The sequence below is a fragment of the Leucopleurus acutus genome (genome assembly GCF_964270905.1).
Source record: "Leucopleurus acutus genome assembly, chromosome: 6".
Lineage (NCBI taxonomy): Eukaryota > Metazoa > Chordata > Mammalia > Artiodactyla > Delphinidae > Leucopleurus > Leucopleurus acutus.
In genome coordinates this window covers 107,500,662-107,520,594 of record NC_139149.1, presented here as the reverse complement: position 1 = coordinate 107,520,594, position 19,933 = coordinate 107,500,662, and the positions used below count along the sequence as shown (strand labels likewise).

General features: G+C 40.1%; 1 protein-coding gene across 1 annotated transcript in view; it reads right to left on the bottom strand.

The window, feature by feature from the left end:
• Positions 1-19,933, bottom strand: part of COL4A3 (collagen type IV alpha 3 chain) — a 134,794-nt gene that overhangs the window by 33,182 nt on the left and 81,679 nt on the right. The window contains exons 19-29 of the mRNA XM_082841184.1: positions 18,200-18,284; positions 16,731-16,766; positions 14,955-15,119; positions 12,111-12,203; positions 11,517-11,612; positions 8,366-8,436; positions 7,388-7,570; positions 5,272-5,440; positions 2,890-2,982; positions 2,175-2,276; positions 214-311 (exon numbers count right to left, since the gene is read on the bottom strand). Of these exons, the coding sequence (XP_082697310.1) occupies positions 214-311; positions 2,175-2,276; positions 2,890-2,982; positions 5,272-5,440; positions 7,388-7,570; positions 8,366-8,436; positions 11,517-11,612; positions 12,111-12,203; positions 14,955-15,119; positions 16,731-16,766; positions 18,200-18,284 (1,191 nt within the window). The remainder of the gene's footprint in view (positions 1-213; positions 312-2,174; positions 2,277-2,889; positions 2,983-5,271; positions 5,441-7,387; positions 7,571-8,365; positions 8,437-11,516; positions 11,613-12,110; positions 12,204-14,954; positions 15,120-16,730; positions 16,767-18,199; positions 18,285-19,933) is intronic.

Below are 19,933 nucleotides of genomic sequence, written 5' to 3'. Positions count from 1 at the left end.
TAAGGAAGAAATAGAGGCAAATTGGTCTTCTTACACCTTCTATTCTCCTTTCTAAAGGGGAGTGATGGTTCAGAGAAACTTTTTAAAAAGTCGGCATCTTCATCATCTACAAATATATTGACAATTTCTACACACAAAGCATCCTGACTGACTGACTGTAACTGCCCCTCCCCCCCCCCCCAATTATCAGTCTGAATTTTAATTCTCAAAGACCTTGACTCCTGGGAGGCCTGGCTTTCCAGGTAACCCTGGCTTTCCCATTTCTCCAGGACAGCCTGGTGATCCTTTTGTTCCTGGAAAACCTCGGTCTCCTACAGAGAAAAAGATAACAAAGGTTGTAAGACAGGTCTTAAAAGATTCTGAACAGTAGCTCTTAGATATTTTTATGAAAGTTTAAATGATGAGAATGCCAACCGCTAAATTAGCACTTTAAAAAAGTCAATTCCAAATCAGATTAAATTGGTTCCCAGTTTAAAAAATTACCTTCTCCACTCTTGTTGTTTAGCACCACTAAAGTTTGATTGAGCAATTCTTTAAACCACTGACACCGAATGACCATTTGGGTGCCTTTTTTAAAAAGTGTATTTTGCATACTGTGTACAGCCAAATGAATTTTTAAATGTGTCTATATATCTACTCAAGCATGACCCAGGACGAGATATAAAGCATTTCCAGCATCCAGGTAGCCTTTCTTAACCTGGGTTGCTCAAGAGAATTACTTCCTAAAGCTCTATAATAGCCACTGAACATTAACTTCTCTTTTACGCATTTATAACAGGAGAGTTGAGAAAGGAGTTAACACACATCTTTTTCTCCGGTCTGTGGTTCAAAAGAGGAAAGCCTGGTAGAGCAAGGCTGCGTTCAAAGAGTTCCTTTGTGCCCCTAATTTGACCAGTTTCATTTATTTATTTATTTTAGCCATGTCGGGTCTTAGTTGCGGCACGTGGGATCTTCTTTGTGGCATGTGGGCTCATAGTTGTGGCATGTGGGCTTCTTAGTTGCGGCATGCATGTGGGATCTAGTTCCCCGACAAGGGATAGAACCCGGGCCCCGTGCATTAGAAACACAGAGTCTTACCCACTGGATGACCGGGGAAGTCCCTAATTTGACCAATTTTAAATTCACAGTTATTTCATGGGATTTATTAGGTTCAACTGGGAAATTCTGAATCTCCACTTTCAAGAAGCCCTTATGCTAGTTCTGCTTCCCATAGTTTACAGTCTCCTTCCAGAAGGCAAATCCAGAGGGTGACAAGCTAGGATGCAACGTCTCAAGGCAGGGTCCACGAAGCACCTGGCTAAAACATGGGCCAGGTTGCATTACTTCAAGATCACTGGGAAGAAATCTAAGAAACTGGAGTCAAAGCCATTCTTGGGACCATGTGAGAAATGTGATTATGTTTTCTATTTCACATACTCATAAATTGAGATCAATATTCCTATATTTGGGCAGAACTGATGGGTGATAAACATTGCTGACATATTAATGTAAGAGATGAAGCACTAAAAAATGGATTATATTTGGATAAGCACTTTAAACAATATTGAAACAAACATGAAATTATCATAAAATCTGAAGTTCTATGGGACATCCCAGGGACTGAGATGACTCATATGCCATCCTGGACAGGACTGTGATGTATGTGTCAGCAGGGCCTCAGGTTACTGTTTGAGTTCTTAGCATCTGGATTTCTTTGGAGTGTTTTCCCGCTTTGATGAGAAACAGCATTTTTCCCTAAAGGAAAATAACTTCCATAATTTATTTGGGAGTATATAGGGAGATCAGCTATCTGTGATTTAACAGTTTTTTTTTATTATAAAAGAAATGTATAAGGTGAAGAAATGTGTAAATGTACAAAGTACAGGCATTTATGAAGAAGAATAAATTCCTCCTAATCCCACAATCAAGAAGCATCACTATTAGCATTTTAGTGAATTTCCTTACGGTTTTTTTTAATGTACTTTAAAAAATATGACTGCGATGAGATTGCATAAATCAATGTGAATTCTCCCTTTTCTGCTAAAATTATTGTAAGGTTTTTTTCCCATTTAAGACTGGTGGAAAACATCATTTTAAAGGATTAAATGGATATTTCCTATATTATTCATTATACGCATTTATATTTTATAAATATCCACAATGAACTTTATGTTTAAAAACTTTTTAAAATTTACCCTTAGGTCCAGGAGGCCCAGGGAATCCGATTCCTGGAATTCCTGGTTCACCATCGGGCCCAGGAAGACCCAGATCACATTTTCCTGTGGATCCAGGGATACCTTAAAAACATGCATACATTTACATCAGCGCCTTCCCTTTATCTTGCCTTAAAACAAAATGTTTGTTTCTGGGTCATCCCAGATCTTTTTGAAAATTAAGAAATAATAACCCCACCTTCCTCCCCCTTTCTATGCAATGAGCTCATCATTAGGAGGTGCAAATAATTTTGAAAATATAATTTAACTCCTAAAAAGAAATATTCTCGATATCTTGAACTATATGTCTCCCTCCATCAATGCAAAGTTAAGTTTTAGACGATGTTGGCCAAGAAGGTAAGTTTTCAAATGAAGAAGCTGTGGGAACTGTCCTGATTAAACACCAGCCCACATTCCTTGCTCCTCCACCAAAAATCCATGCAGATTGTTCTGCATTCCAACTCCTCTTAAGTAATGGTAGAGATTCTGTTTTGGAATCAGAAGTACTAACAGGAATAATCTGGGGAACCTCAAAGGACAACAGCAAGTCTCCTGTCTGTTGGCTTGTCCCTTCTGGCCTGCACTGTTTTTTTTGGAGCCAGTGACTATATGCTTTCCTTAGAATGGGAGAGTTACAACTAGGAGAGTCAGGGTGCCATCTGATGCCATGTACCAGATGTGGCAAAGGGATACTCACCAGGTGGACCTTGGGGGCCAGCACGGCCTGGGGCTCCAGGAGGTCCTGGGGGCCCTGGAACTGGTGTCAAAACACCGATTTCTCCCTTAGGACCTTAAGAAAATTTGCATCATAAGATTGGCATGCATATTGAAGCTTTTCTTTCTTCAGAAGGGAAAAACACAATTATAAGGGGTTCATAAACATACCCTAAGGAATATAAAAACTAATCTGCTTCCATAGGCTTCAAAACTGGCTTAAAGATGACCAGCTCATAGAAATTCCACTGACAAATATATGGAAGCATCTACTATTGTCTAAGCCTTGTTTTAATTAAGAGCCCAACATGCTGGTCTATTAAAAGAGAGCCTATTTTTAAAAATATTGATAATATGGAATTCAGCCTAACTGCTGGTGAATACTAGTAGGATATTTATTTATTGGGTGACTAGTTTTCACAGGAAGGCAGTATGGTTTATTGGACAAAACATGAAGTGAGGCCTAACAAGTTGATCTGGGCTTGATTCTTGGCCCCGCTTTTTTTTTTTTTTTTTTTTTTTGCGGTACGCGGGCCTCTCACTGTTGTGGCCTCTCCCGTTGCGGAGCACAGGCTCCGGACGCACAGGCTCAGCCGCCATGGCTCACGGGCCTAGCCGCTCCGCGTCATGTGGGATCATCCCGGACCAGGGCATGAACCCGCGTCCCCCGCATCGGCAGGCGGACTCTCAACCACTGCGCCACCAGGGAAGCCCGGGCATGTTTTTTAACATAAGTTCCTCATGCGTTGAGAAAATAATGCCTGTGTCACTGGTAAAGATTTGAGATAACATTCTGACCACAGTGGCCAATATTAAAAATATGTTAGTAATCAGTATTATCCATATATTCATATATTTATAGAAAGAATAAGTTTACAGTAATGTGATGGGGAAAATTTGGTAATAATATATTTTATGACAGTGGAGTCCTTCACTAAAAATTCACATTTAGAAAGAACAGAAGAAGATTTGAAGATGGATTAGAAGAGGGCTGAATAAACTTTTTTAGTAAAGGACCAGATAGTAAATAATTTAGACTTTATGGCCCAGGTGGTTCTCTGTTGCAATTACTCAACTCTGTTATCCTAGTGTGAGAGTAGCCAGGAACAATCTGTAAATAAATGAGCATAGCTGTGTGCCAATACAACTATATAGACACTGAAACTTGAATTTTATATAATTTTTACATGTCACAAAAAATTATTCAAAAGGTTTTTTCCCAATCATTTAAAAATATAAAAACCATTCTTAGCTTGGGAACTATACATGAGTGGGAGGTGGGCTGGATTGAGACTGAGGTCTGCCATGGTTTGCCAATCCCTGGATTAGAATAGCAGCCTCAAAGGTAAGGTGCAGAAAAAAATACACATGTATGAATAGTCACAAAATAAGATTTACATATGTGTGTGGACAGAAATGCATGCATACAATTTATAATATACTGGTGACCCTTGAACAACACAAGTTTGAACCACGAGGGTTCACTCATTCGCGGATTTTTTCAATAGTAAATACTAGAGTACTACATGAACTACAGATACGGAGGAACCACACATAGGAGGGTTGACTCTAAGTTATACACGTAGAGGGTTGCCCGTCCTAACTCCCGCTTTATCTGAGGGTCACCTGTATGTGAATACTACTGGGGATACTGCACTCAAAATTTTATTCCTGGTGACGGATGCTATAAAAAGATTTGGAGACCCGTGGTGTTTTGGGTCTCTAAAGTGATTTTAGAAGTAAAAAACGACCATGGTAGCATTATTTGTTTAACACTGTCAGTAACGTGAAATTCTCATCTTTCACCATGTTCTCCACCACGGATAAACATTGAGGTTCAGATCCCTCCTGAATCCCACAAGTACGTTCAGTATACGTGGATCCCAAAATTAACGGGACTTCATTATCAAGACAACTTTTCTTCATTTGTCTTAGATACTTTGAAGTTTTACTTAGAAACCATTTATGAGGTTATGAATCAAAAAGAACAAATTTGCAATAACATGAGTGGGCCCTGGGCCCAGGAAAAGGCTTCTCAAGATCAATCCTATAGGTTTTTGCCTTCCCTTTGTTTATCGTAGCTAACTTCCGCTCATCTCTTAGGATCTATTCACTCCGTGTGTTTATATCAGTAATGGATATAGACTATTCCTAGGAAATTTCAGCTGTACTGCTCACTAACAGGGAAAAAGAGGATAATCTCTACCATATCCTACATGTTATTTCCCAGTGTCTACAAGTTGACATCGTCTATTTACTAGAAGCATGTTTCTATACATTCATTAGTCTTGAGGGAGTTTCACTAGCGCTAGGAACCATCAACCCACTCCACAGGAAAACAGGACTGGAAAGAAAACTAACCAACCGGCTTCTCCAGGTGGTCCAGGGGCTCCAGGAAGTCCTTGGATGCCCTTTGGACCAGGCTCTCCCCAAGGTCCATAGTCTGATGGTCCAGCCGGTCCTGCAGGTCCTGGGGACCCAGGGATGCCAGGATCCCCTGGAAGACCCTGGTCTCCCTTCTCCCCCCTCAGGGCCTGTATCAATAGAAATATGTTTGGATAGTGATTCATCCAGTATCCCTTTACACAGGCTAACCTCACTGTGAATATGAATACCAGTTAGGTTGTCATGGAGAAGATCTTGAATTAAAAAGCAGTTGTTACCTGAAGGGCATTGTTCCTAAAATAAGAGCACTGAATGATGTCTGTTGTTTTGCCCTTTGGAATCCAGCAACATTTCATTAACTCTCTTGAGTCCCACTTAAGGTGTCCTACAATGGGACGCCACATATGACAACAGCCCCAAAAACTTAGCTCAAATTGGCCAACAACTCAAATGGCATTAGAGGTGACATTCATGTTACTGGCACATTTCTAAAATAAAACCAGTACAGCAAACTTTAATTTGATTGGTTTTTCACCAGGTATTTTCATTATAAAGGAGATATTCTATCTATAGTAATTTTTTTCTTACAAAATATTTTTTTTGTTGTTAATTCCATAGTCTGTCACTTTGAAAATGAGTTGTTTATTTTAAAGAAGTTGAATTTGACAAAATAATCGAAGTTCCCCTTCTTCTCCAACATGGCCCCAAATAATAAATTTGACTGGATTTTTCATTGTTTAGTGTCAATGCGGGACTGAGTAATCCTTCTTTCATAATTGCAGGGTGTAAGACTCAAATCAGTTCCTTGATTTTCTCTTACTTTCTGGGACTTCTTTACTGGAACTAATAAAAAAAATTAGGGCGATGCAAATGGAAGCATCATGTGAACTGTCTTGATATCAGAGCAAAAGAGTTCCCAACCCCAGCCCTCTTTAAGGATAACCGCCACTCTGGAGGGGCCGCTGACAGTTTGCCAAAGAGAGTCTGAAACATTGGCCCTGCTAGCTGCTTCCACTCAAAAAGCGTTTTGTAGTTAAAAGGTTTAGGAAAGTCTGCATATCATATCCACAACCTGGGGAGTCACCATTCATTTTCTCATACTAAAGGGTCTGTGAGTGAATCTTTAAATTTGTTTGACGAGTTTCTCTGCTTGAGGTGAAACCCTTTGTATTGGACGACACTGATTAACCCTGGGAGAAACTGGGATTTTATAAAACAGGCTGGGCAGCATGCCTTGCAAACTTCTCAGATACATGTGATAGGTTCTCAGCCTCTGCCTCTATGACATTTAAAAACAGATTCTGGGGACGAAGTGAGAGAGTGGCATGGACTTATATATACTACCAAATGTAAACTAGGTAGCTAGTGGGAAGCAGCCGCATAGCACAGGGAGATCAGCTCGGTGCTTTGTGACCACCTGGAGGGGTGGGATAGGGAGGGTGGGAGGGAGATGCAAGAGGGAGGAGATATGAGGATATACGTATATGTGTAGCTGATTCCCCGTGTTATAAAGCAGAAACTAACACACCATTTTAAAGCAATTATACTCCAATAAAGATGCTAAAAAAAAAAAGATCCTGGTAGGAACCTCTCACTTGAACGTGTGAGAGATTCCATCCCATGAAAAGAGACAGAAATATATAAACTTAAATACGGTAAATGACAAAACATTTACCCAAATGACAAAGCCCTAAATATTCTGTCCTCTTATGCATTTATTTTTACTTAAAAGAATGAACATTGTCCCCCAAACGTTGACTAAAACTTTCCATTATTAATCATTTTCTGAACTTCCCTATAAACTCATTTGATACAAATGTGGAATTGTAACTTGTGTATGAAACAAGGTCATTATCAATGTAGGATTTTCTATGGGCTAAAAAAACCATGGAGTGCTATTTTTTTTTTTTTGTCAAAATACTATAAATATTTGTTCGGGTTATTACTGCTCATTTGAAGATGCCTCATCCTGCAGTTAAAGGGATGAACTGTGCTGAATGGCCAACAATTTTTTGAAAAGAAATCATCTGATGTCTTAACTTTAGAACCCTTCATTCAGAGGGAGGGTAATTTGAAAAAAGTGTCTAGATACCAACCGGTTCTCCCTTAGGTCCTGGTAATCCTTTTACTCCCGGAGTTCCAGGAATTCCATCCAAGCCCTTTCTTCCAGGATGTCCTCGGAGCCCTGGATCCCCTGGGGCACCCACTTGTCTCTCTGGCTGAGATGCTTCACCTTTTTCTCCTTTAAGTCCTGGATGACCCTGATCACCCGGGAATCCCTAGGGTGGTACAAAAATGAGTCTACCTTGCATTTGGGTACAGTTCTTGTGTCAATATTAAAAAATGTCAATAAGAACTTTTCAATTTTAATGAACATGAATTTTTTTTCCCGACCCTTTCTTTGGCCCATAAGTAAAATTTCAAGCTATTTGGCTTTATCTTTTTCTTCCAAAACTATAAAAAAAATTCAATTAGTGTAATTCAATGCAATATATATACAATAATATAATTCAATATGATACAACCTTCATCATAATTCAGATTATGTTAGAATACTGGTAAATTTCAATATGCATCTATGGATAATTTGATTTAAATATATTTATCCAAGTATAACTTTCTGATTTAAATTTTTAACAACTTTATTGATGTATAATTTACATATTATAAAATGAATCTTTTGTAAGAATACAATTCAATGATTTTTAGTAAATTTACACATTCATGCCACAATCACCACCATCCAGTGTTAGGATGTTTCCACCGCTCCTCCAAATTCCCGCAAATCTATTTGCAGTCCATCCCTGTTCCCAGCCTCAGCCCCAGGCAGCCACTGATCAGCTTCTGTCTCTGATACCATTTGAAATGATTATAAATTCATTAATTCATTCACTTATTCTTTCGCACATCATTCATTTATTCATTCAACCAACAAGTATCTACTAAGTGCTTTACTATTAAGTGCTCCTTGCCAGGCACCAAACTGACAACCTATGTGGGGTGCAACCATATTTCCAGAGGGCTCCATTTTCCAAATTGACAGTAAATAAAGCTTTAAAACCATGAAATCTTACCGGAAATCCTGGAAGACCAGCGCTTCCTGGGGACCCTGGGATTCCTTTAATGCCAGCTGCCCCTTGTCTTCCTGAAAGCAGTAAATTATTAAGTATACATTGAACACAAACTCTGAACAGCCAGGGTAATGCAGTATGTGAAGAAAATAGGATGTCTTCTTCTGAAGAAAGAAAAGTTCTTTATTAAAACACACAGTGCAAGGTAAGAATGGGAGTAAATAACTGGAATAAGAGATAACATTCAAAACAAGAACTCTTAAATTTTAGCTTCCTAAAATTCTTGTCTTTATCATTTTAAGGAGACACATTTTTTTCTTCTAATGATAAAAGTAATGGGTGTTCATTGTAAAAAAAAAATACAGAAAGAAGAGAATAAAAATCACACATACGGGGGCAGTGGTGGTGTGATGAATTGGGAGACTGGAATTGACATATATACACTAATATGTATAAAATAGATAACTAATGAGAACTTGCTGTATAAATATAAAATAAAATAAAATTCAAAAAAAAATCACGCATAAATCTACCACCAGAAGACAGTATTTGCTAAAATTTTCATGTGCATTACTCATAAAATTTTATATCCATAAATGCACAGGACTCATAATACACTTTTTTGGAATCATACTGTACATATGTCAATAAATATGGACTTATAGCTTCCCTTTAAATGGCTGCATGGTAGCCTATTGTATGGGTGAACCATCATTCATTCAGCTAACAGCTATGTTTAGACATTTAGATTGTCTTATTCAACTTTAGTTGTTGTAAACAATGCTATGATAAATACCTCTGGATATTTAGTTCTGAAAATTTATCCAAAGATTTCCTTTACAATAAATTGCTAAAAGTGTAACTGCAGGTCCAAACAGGTACAAATCTTTCTGAGGCTTTGTATATCGGTTGCCAAATTGCGTTGTACTGTATGATTTTATACTTCCTCTATTTAACTATCTCTGTAAAGAGGATCCCTTTAGAGGATCTTTTGGACGGATCTCAGGTCAGTTTATTAACAAATGTTTATTCAGATTTTTTTTTGCAAGATTTAAGGCAGGAGAATGTTTTGTATAGTAATCCAAACAGTTTTACTGCTTATGTATCTCTTTGAGCTATACCTGTAGTACCTCAAATGTAGGAAAACCAAGGAAAATACAGCAATGCGACCGGTTGGTTAGCAGCAGTGAGCTGCCTGCCTGCAACACTAGCCTTGGGCCAGAGATCGCTCTGGGGATGTAGGAAAATTATGATGGCTTTCCTTTTGTTCTTTACCTTCCTCCCTTCCTTTTAGTTTTTGTTTTAACATTTCCCCCAGAGACTTGGGCCTCAAATAGGAGCTGTATGAAAAACATTGCCCCCTGTTCTTTGCCCCATCCTTTCCCGTCAGGCTTGTCTCAGGGAGTCGGGGGCAGTGACTGCAAAGCAACTAAGGCCTTCATGAAGAATGGGTAGGATTTGAGGGTGACAAAGGACCCCTGCCCCAATGCATGTCCTCTACCGGCTGGCCACAGTGCTCGCAGCTGCCACCGTGAGCCTTTCTTCTTTGGACTGAGACCAAGCCTCCCCGAAGACTCTGTGTCAATGCAAATGTCTACTGGATGGTGGTAACATGCAAACATGCTCTTATCTCCAAAGGTAAGCTTTTAGCTCTTAGCTCCAAAGGTAGAGCTTTGGATTAACTTGGCTCAAACGGCAGCACCTGGTACAGCAATTAAGGGGTTCCAGTGTAGAAGGCGGGAGCATGTCTCCAGAGGAGAGTGTCTGGACTGGAGTTAGGCTCTACCGCTTATTAGCTATGTCATCTGATACCTCAGCTTCCTCTGTTAAATGGGGTTAATGTAACACTTGGCTCTAGGGTTGACATGAGGACTAAGGGATGGAGGCACAGAAGACATCTAGAACCATGCCTAGGGCACTGAGCGAGGGCTCTGTAACTTGAGAGCTCTTATTAGTTAATGAGAAATCATTTGAGGATGGTGTCTATAGACCAAGGTGCTAATGGCAGAACCTAGATGGTGTGTGATACCACGTGAAGGCCCTGGGTGGCCAGCAGAGTGGCACAGGGGCAGAGGAACCCAACTAATAAAATAGAGACTTTTTTCTACTTCAAGGCTTTGTCCATGGTCATTTCTATGACCAGGGAAGGGGAAGGTAGGAGAGCCGAGGCAGAGACAGCCTGGAGCAACAGTGCTGAGATGGAGCGTTCTGGGCTGGCACAGAGGTCGACAAGGGAAACGACATATGCTTTATTTAGTCCTCAGGATACTGGCCTATGAAATGTTTTTTCCTTCAAAAGTTGACGGCTAATTTTTTTTAAAACATGAGATTTCAGATAAAAAATCCCAACGTTATTCTTCCCATGAAAAGATTGGAAGATTTATTAGCGCAGAGCCTAAAAGGCTGCCAAGTAACAACAGGCTGGAGTTGAGCGCCTCGTGGCACCTTCCCGTTTACCGCGGAGCCCCTTCAGTTTACTGAAGTCCTCACCACTCCCTATCTTCCCCGGCACTGGGGCCATGGGTGAACTTTGTTATCGTGCTTGTACGGTTAAGCATAATGTAAAATAGTGCATGTGCCCATGATGATATCAAAAGGGGGCAGATGATATCAAAAGGGGGCACATGAAAAATTAGACTGAGAAGGGTCATGTCTCTTGAAAAAAAGAATGGGAGACAGTTTCTTGCATTTTTTTTTTTTTTTTGGCCACGTCTCTCAGCCTGCAGGATCTTAATTCCCCAACCAGGGATCGAACCCTCACCCCCTGCAGTGGAAGCCCAGAGTCTTAACCACTGGACTGCCAGGGAAGTCCCAGGGGCTTATTTCTTTATGGAAGAAAGAAGTGGTTTGTGTTTGGTATGGCTGCTTCACTCCTCCGAGTTACCAGCTGGTCCCCTGTAGAAAAGTGAGTTTACGATTCCTGGATAACACAGTGGTTTGCTAGAGTTCAGCAACTAAGACGGAATAAGGGGAAATGCCAGCTTTTATGGGATTTTTGGCTTACTTTATGTTAACAGAGTGTGTTTCTGAAAGTCTCCCTCTAAATTCATATAAACCACGTCCTGACATCTAGCAGTCTGATGCCTTTTTTTCCTGCCCAGTGAATCGACCCTTTCGGTACTTGAAAAGATACTTGTGTGCAAATTGTCTGTACCTGGGAATCCTTTTACGCCATCTAACCCCGGCAATCCTGGGGGGCCTGGAGGCCCCGGGACACAAGGACACTGTGTGCACAAAAGGCCTGGCTCCCCTGCAATGAGAACACACTTGCATCACTCACAAACCCATGCCGAGTCCTTAGAAAGGACATATTTTCGAACCACACGATCATTCGTTACGCCTAAAAATTTTTTCATGTAGTGAAAATCATTTAGGACATTGTACATATTAATAAAAACATCATTCATCTATTATACCTGCTTACTTTATCTGACCTTATTTTTTGCGTTCTGAGAGAGGAAATCCCAAGAGCCTAGTATTAAATATTTACTATTTCAGTGTTTCTCTTCTTGAGTGCAGGCTACAACCCACATTCTAGGAAGAGCCAATGATTTATTGCACAGGTGCTAAATAAATGATTCATTTCCAGATAAATAAATACCGTTAGGTAATCCTTTTGGAAAAGAAGCCGTCTCTGACTGTCTGCTATTTTGGGGTCATTGTTGTCTCAGGGAAATATAAAATCAGTGATAATAAAGATGATGAGAATGGCTTATTCTAGTTGAGAAACATCACTGATTGAACCAACCTTTGGGCCCATCGACTCCCGGGATTCCTGGAGACCCTGTATGGCCTGGAGGTCCACCAACTCCAGGGGGACCTCTGCGAAGAACAATACCACCTACAAAGAGAAAACACCAAAGCTAGTTTTTTGTTTTTGTTTTTGTTTTTTTTGCGGTATGGGGGCCTCTCACTGTTGTGGCCTCTCCCGTTGCGGAGCACAGGCTCTAGACGCGCAGGCTCAGCGCCATGGCTCACGGGCCCAGCCGCTCAGCGGCATGTGGGATCTTCCCAGACCGGGGCACGAACCCGTATCCCCTGCATCGGCAGGTGGACTCTCAACCACTGAGCCACCAGGGAAGCCCGAGTTTGTCATTCTTAAAGCAGCTTTTCAAGAAAGCTGTTCCCAGTCTTCCACATACATCTGCTATTATAATGGTACGGTCAATAGTTAATTCTCTCAAATTGTTGTGTTCTATGATCTAATTTTTGGTCTTGCCATTTCCAATATAGGTTGAAGGCAATGCTGATGAAACTAAATATATACAAACAATACCTATAGCTTCCCCCAATTTCAGAGCAACAGGTAACAGTGGAAACATTTAATTTTGATGGAATATGTATGTGTTATATTATGTCTGTTCCATTATGAAAGAATGCTTATTTTGTGATCCAGTTATCTGTGTCTTTAAGTTGAATGGGTAATTATCTCTGAACAGTAAAATCTACTTCCACTTATAAAACAAATACATCATAGGGATGAAATATACAGCATGGTAACTATAGTTAATAATACTGTATTGCACATTTGAAAGTTGCTAAGAGAATAGGCCTTAGAAGTTCTCATCACAAGAGAAAAATTGTAACTACGTATGGTGACAGACACTAACTAGACACTGTGATGATCATTTCATAATATATACAAATATTGAATCAATATGTTGTACCCCTGAAACTAATACAATGTTGTACATCAATTATACTTCAATAAAACAAACTGAATTTAAAAAATAGGAAAAAAAGTAAAATCTTATGGCACTTTTTATACTTAACGTAGACTCATGTATACTTTTACATTTATACATTTGTAGATACTTATACATTTTCATATTCATTTCATATTTAACTCAACAAATATTTGAGTACCTACAATGTTCCAGCCCCCGTGCTGTATGCTGGGCTTCAAAGAGTAAATGAGACACTCCCTGACCTCAAAGAGCTTTGAGTCTTATAGGGGAAACTGACTCAGACAAGCAATGTGGAAAATTCTATGATCAGGATAAACCTGAGTGTTATAAGAGGTAGGTGGGCTCAGTGAAAACTTTCTGCAGGACTTTGAAGCTCCAACAGGAAGGACAGATAGGTGTTGCTTAGAGAAGAAAGGGTAAGAAACAAGAACAGTCTCTGAAGGGCGAGGGAGCATGGTGCCTTTGGAGCGGGAGCTGATCTACGGCAGGCGCCCTGTGGGCCAGATCCTGATTTGAACATTCCTGAGCTTCGTGAGCTGTGCGTATCAGGCTTGTCATCGACAAAATGAGGACACAAAACCTACACCTGGAGAAAGACTTGGAGGGCTAGAAGTAGTTCAAACCCCTGATATACAGTAAAGTATTTTTGTTGAGTTTTGCTTTGCTTAGTTTTCCATAGATCCACTCCATAGCTTAACAGCTTGTTCTTAGACATTGTCTTCTGTTAATAGGATAATTTCTTAGATTGTTGTTAGCCTAAAGGAAAGCTTTTATTCATTTATTTATTTATTTATTTATTTAGGCTGTGATGCGCTGCTTCTGGGATCTTAGTTCCCCGACCAGGGATTGAACCCAGGGCACGGCAGTGGAAGTGCTGAATCCTAACTACTAGAACACCAGGGAACTCCCTTTATTTTTAATATTGCTCATATAACTAGACACTTAACTGAATTATTTTATTACTACTAAGAGTTTTCCAGATTATTCTTTTTAATTTTCTATGTTTATAATTATATTGTCTATAAATAATGTTTCTTCCTTTCTTAAAAATATCACTGATGCATGGAAGATTCTTAAGGCTAGTAGGAGGGTTGGGTATAAAATACAAGACCTCCCAGGAACCTGCCAGGAAAGGCATGTAAAAATATATAGAGCGATCTGTATGTTCATGAGGTTCTATATCCCTATCAGCCACATACAGAATGCTAAGTGGCTCTATCAGGGGATGGAGAGAAAAGGATAACTTCATCAGAACTTGCAGGTACCGCTTCAGAGCCTCTGGGCTGCAGCTCTGTGGTTTCTGACCCACTTTTCCTGGCAGCATCTTGCTTTGGTCCATGTTGCACACCTCTAGTCTCCTGTCCCGGGGGTTCCCTGCTGATGACAAGCCACAGGATGCCGCAGAAGCCATGCCAACACAGCCTGGAAGTGTGTGTCTGTGGGGGGATGTGGGTGGGGATGGTAGGGTGTTAGTCCCGTCCTGTGGGGCACAACTTTGACCCATGCGAAATAGGGTCTGGTGGGGAAATTCTTGCCTCTTTGTCTCCCCAGGAAAGATTATCCTGAGACGAAGTTATACAGCTTCTTGGAAGATAGTCTCCAGGGACTGAATGAGCAGTTGCGCTTGGCCTAGGCCAACTTGATAATGGTCATTCCTTCCCTGCTTCTCTCCCCTTGTTCCTGTTTCCTGCTCCACCCTCTGTGGGAACTCAGGCTAACACTGGGCTGCGCTTGCAAAGTAGCCCTGCCACCGTAGCTGCTTCCACAGATAGTTAATAAAATGAAACTCCAGTGGAAACATAACTCCTACGGTCCACACTGATGGCCAAGCTGCGTGTAAGGTTCATCGCCCCCGATGGGCACATCTCTGTCACCGGGCAACGTACGCAAAAGGGCATCTTTACCTGGTGGTCCTGGAGGTCCTGGCAACCCTGTAGGGCCTGGTGAACCAGGACAGCCAGGGGACCCGGGAAGCCCCACTGCGCTCTTTCCTGGGGGTCCTCGCTCGCCTTTACTTCCTTTTGCTCCTGGTACTCCAGGGGCTCCTTGGAGGCCAGGTCTTGATGACCCTTGGAGAAAATAATCATTTATTGTTTTTTAGATGTTTCCCTGATTAATATACATTTGTTTTTCAATTGCAAAAAGTGATATATTCTTATAAAAGTTGTACAATTGAAAAGTATATAGAGCATATAAAAGTGAATTATCTGATGTCCCTTATCTGTGGCCTTGTTAAACTATCACAATACAGCAGAGCTCAGACCATTCCATTTCAAGAAGATAATTTATGTGACTTATTACAAGGGGCTGAAACAGAGGTTGGGATGCACTGTAGTCTCTTGATTCAAAAGGACTTCAGGAGAAATTCTTCAGTATATGTTATTTTATAAATTCTTTTTACTAGAGACTAAAAGATGCCTATCTTTCAGGGTCTCCAATGAGAAAGAGAGAAAATTGTAATCGGACCTTATTCTTGCCAATCGTCTTAGTTATATTAAAGGGTACCCTGGGGGAGGCAGGCATCTCCTGGGGCAGAAGCCATGCCAGGTGATACAAAACCCCCTTCTTCTGTCCCTTCTAAAATGACCTGGATGTGAGAAGGGCAGTCTCAAATCTCTGCCTCATAGTTAAGAATCTCTGCTGAGAAACCAGTGGGCGTAATATCCGATTATTTCTGATTATTGAGCTTGAAGATTTTGGCCTAAAGGCTAATAATCCTTCGGACTGACATCTGTTTTAGAGCTTTTTAATTTTCACTTGCTGGCTTTTTAAACCATTCTATTCATTACTTGGAAGGAAGTCTTTCTTAATATTTGGTCAGACCTTTAAAATCTCCTTTTGCATCATTTCAACTTCAAGAAATACCTGCTGTTAAGAGTTTGGTATATATTTTTCCATGCATATGCAAGAACACATAATATTTATCCATTGATCTTTTTCTTTTGCAATAGGATTATAATATACATGTAGTTCTTCAGTCTGTTTAATTCATTTTCAAAATTATGAAATAGTTTAAATATATAGCATAATACAGAGAAAAATATAGTCAATGGCAGGGCTTACCAAATCTTTGCTATTTTGTTCTTAGTTTTGTCTCCTTTACAAAATGACACATTACGGTACGACAGTTATAACTGAGGCTACGGTGGTTGACCTTTAACCATCCTTGATCCTATTCTTCCTCTCTCAAGAGGCAACCACTCAAATGACTCATGGATATTTTTTCCACTTCACAGAATTGTCTATGTACCACAAACAATATATTTTTAAAATTAAAACTTTACACAACAGCTGTCATCTATGTGTCTTTAGGCAACTTGTGATACACTATGAAAACTATCATTTTAAGCAACCTAGTTGCCATAAAATTATTGTTTTTCTAGCTCTGTGCCTCTTCTGAGTTTCAAGCCTTCTGCTCCTTACACTGAAGTTACTGTCTTACACTTAGTTAAAACTACTGAGAAGTAAAAAAGAGCATTTCTCTATTACTTGGTGTCAGTTTCCCAGTTTCCACTCCCTTTTCCCCTGCAGGTCACAAAGTTAACGATTAAGAAGTTGGAAACACTTGTATATCAATGAATGAAACATTTGTCTTATGTAAATACTGTAGACTCACTAGAGAGCAGTGTGTTTTCCATTTAATAGCGTGTCTATTGGTATCCTGAGAAGCATGTACGTACCAGGACTTCCAGGGGCTCCAGGGGGACCACTGGGACCTGTGAATACAAAATAGCAATTAATTGTTTACAAAGATGTAAATATCCCCTCCCCCCGGTTACTGAAATCTTGGATGACGATATAATAATAATATAATAATACATTTTTCAAACTTTTTCTCCACTCTCACAGAGGTAAATATGAGAAAACTTCACTCATTTAAACAAACTGTAAAGAAGAAACTAAGTTCATCTTAGATGTCTAGCACTCAAAAAGGGGGAGGGAAGAGAGACAGGGGTAGGGGATAAGGGACATGAGCTACTCTGTATAAAATAAATAAGCAGCAAGGATATATGGTACAGCAGAGAGAAATATAGCCATTTTTTGTAATAACTTTACATGGAGGATAATCTACAAAAATATTGAATCACTATGTTGTACACCTGAAACCAATATAATATTGTAAATCGACTATACTTCAATTTTTTTAAAAAAGTAAATCATGCTACTTTATCATCTTCAAATAATTCAACAAGACACTTCCTAAGAGTCTGCTCTGTGTTTGGTATTTTGCTGGGATGATTCAGATGCCAGAATATTAAATAGCTGGAATTGTCAAGAATATGAGTTTGGTCTGCATCCATCTCTTATTGCTTATAGCTGTAACACTGCGTAGGGCTCTAATTCTTTGATGTACATGAGTGATTTATAGTAAGCATATCAGATTTTTAAAAATCTATGTCTAATACTTATCTGCCCATTTGTTTAAGTACACTGAGACTTTTACCCCTCTTAAGTAAAATTCTTCTTTGAAATCTTATTTATATCAATACTTTTCCTAGATCAGTGGTTCTTAATCCTGTTGCACATTAGAATTAATCTGGGGAGCTTTAACGATCTGCCAGTATCCAGGGCCCTCCTCCAGGCAATTAAATCAGAACCACAGGGATGGGACCTGGACGTGGTTCTTATTTAGCAGTTCCTGGGGATTTTAATGTGTAGCAAGAGATAAGAGCTATTAGCCAGATCTTTGCAATCTATCAAAAGGGATAGAACGTAAGTAAATGTGACTTTAATTCATGATGCTGGAAGTCAGAAAACCAGGACTTCAGTTCCTTCTTGTCACTATTTGTGTGGATTTGCTCAAATTATAGCTTTTCAGGGACTCCATTTTCTCTTTTGTATCCCACTGAGATTGCTGGTTTCGGACACTCCCACCTCCTTCTCTCCAGCCATGTTTGTGTCTTCCTACCAGACTTGAACGTTATGCTTTCCTACATAAAGATAATTCAGTTACCTTCTACTGTATACCACCTATGGAATTTTCTTATGAAAATTAGGAAACACCAAAAAATATCACCACCTATGAACATTAGGAGACCTCCCTTCTCCTCTTGCCAATTCTGGGTCTGTAAACACATGCTATACATTTTGCCTTGAAAGAAAGACATGGAATGATCAGCAAATGCTTTAGGAAGAAATTTCTTCTCACCCTGTGGGCCAGGAGCTCCCTTGGGCCCTGGTGGGCCTGGAATTCCTTCATCTCCCTTTTCCTGGTACGCATCATAATATTCTGTCTTAAAGGAAAAAGAAATTAATAAAGAAAAAAGCTATTTATGGACAGCTCGCCAAATGCAATTACTGCAATTCCTTCTTTTTTGGCTACAATGATAGTTTCCTTATTTTCCTGAATTCATAGGTTTATGTGTTAGAAGGATACGGCAGTTAAGTATATGGGATGGATACATTTAAAAATAAAAGTTAATCTGGTATCATGATATCATATATTTCATGGGCTTTCAATTAGAAATACATTTTATGATGTGGCCCAAATCACATATACACATTTAAATATACATATACATATCTAGATATGTGTGAATATGTATACAGAAATTAAAGTTTCACAAAATAGTGACTTCTTACAACATATGATCAACTCTGATATTTTTTATTCTATTCTATTTCACTTTTTAAAAATGCTTGTCCTGAGGACTAAATTTATTTCAAAGTATATTGGGACCTACATATCAAGAATACTTTACTGATTGTTTCTTTAAATTTCAGGACACTGTTGACCTTCAGACAAAGGTTTCCTCAGTCCAAGGACTCAGGATTATTACGTATTTCTTTTTTTTTTTTTTTTTTTGCGGTACGTAGGCCCCTCACTGCCGTGGCCTCTCCCGTTGCGGAGCACAGGCTCCGGACGTGCAGGCTCAGCGGCCACGGCCCACGGGCCCAGCCGCTCCGCGGCACGTGGGATCCTCCTGGACCGGGGCACAAACCTGCGTCCCCCGCATCGGCAGGCGGACTCCCAACCACTGCGCCACCAGGGAAGCCCGACTATTACGTAGTGATCAGTGGACCTACTGCTGGTCTCCTTAACCATCTACTTCCAAAGCAGAACTTCCTCTGAAGTTAGCAGAAGCTGCAGAGTTATGTGGTATTGAGCATGAGAAAAGAAGATAGAAAGAAGATGGAAGTATAAAAGTTTTTTAAAAACTTAGTTTTTTCATATGCTGCCTGGGGCCAATTAGTTCACTGACTTGTTTAAAGAATAGGTAACTAGAGCTTTGTGGTTAAGCAGTATAAAATCACAAAAAAGAATTACTACTAATCATAGTACTAATAATGTAATAATCTCCTCCATCATAAAATCCATAAAGACATGTGAGTACCTTCCAAGTAAGTACTTTCACAAAATAGCCTCTTTTATTTTCCCAGCAACCCCTTAAAAGTATCTTGGGATTACTTGCCATCTGAATCATTTGCTTGTAGTGTAAAGAGGCTGATTTCTGGGACCCTCCTCCGGTTACTGAGTTGACTTACTTAGCCTGAAGGGTCTGAGAACTGCGTTTGTAACAACACGCACACTCACTCCCCCAGTGACTCCTTTGCCACCATGGAGGAGCTTTCTGTCACACCTGCACAGTCACACTGAATGTGAGAACCACTGTCTTTTGAGGCAGGAAAGGAAGAGGCCAGACCTCAGAGCCTGGGTCTTTTGCACTCATCTCCTTAAGCTGCAGAGTCACTGTATAAAATGTAGCCACCCTGCAGTCAGGAGCCGACAGACGTCAAATCCATGTTCACGCTGGGGAGGGGAGGACACAGCCTGCCACTAAGGAGCATGGGCTGGGGTCATTGGTTTTTGCTGGTCCTGTATTAAACCCAGGGCTGAGCTTCTGCTGCCTCACAGTGCAGGGCTGTCTTAATGGGGCCCAGC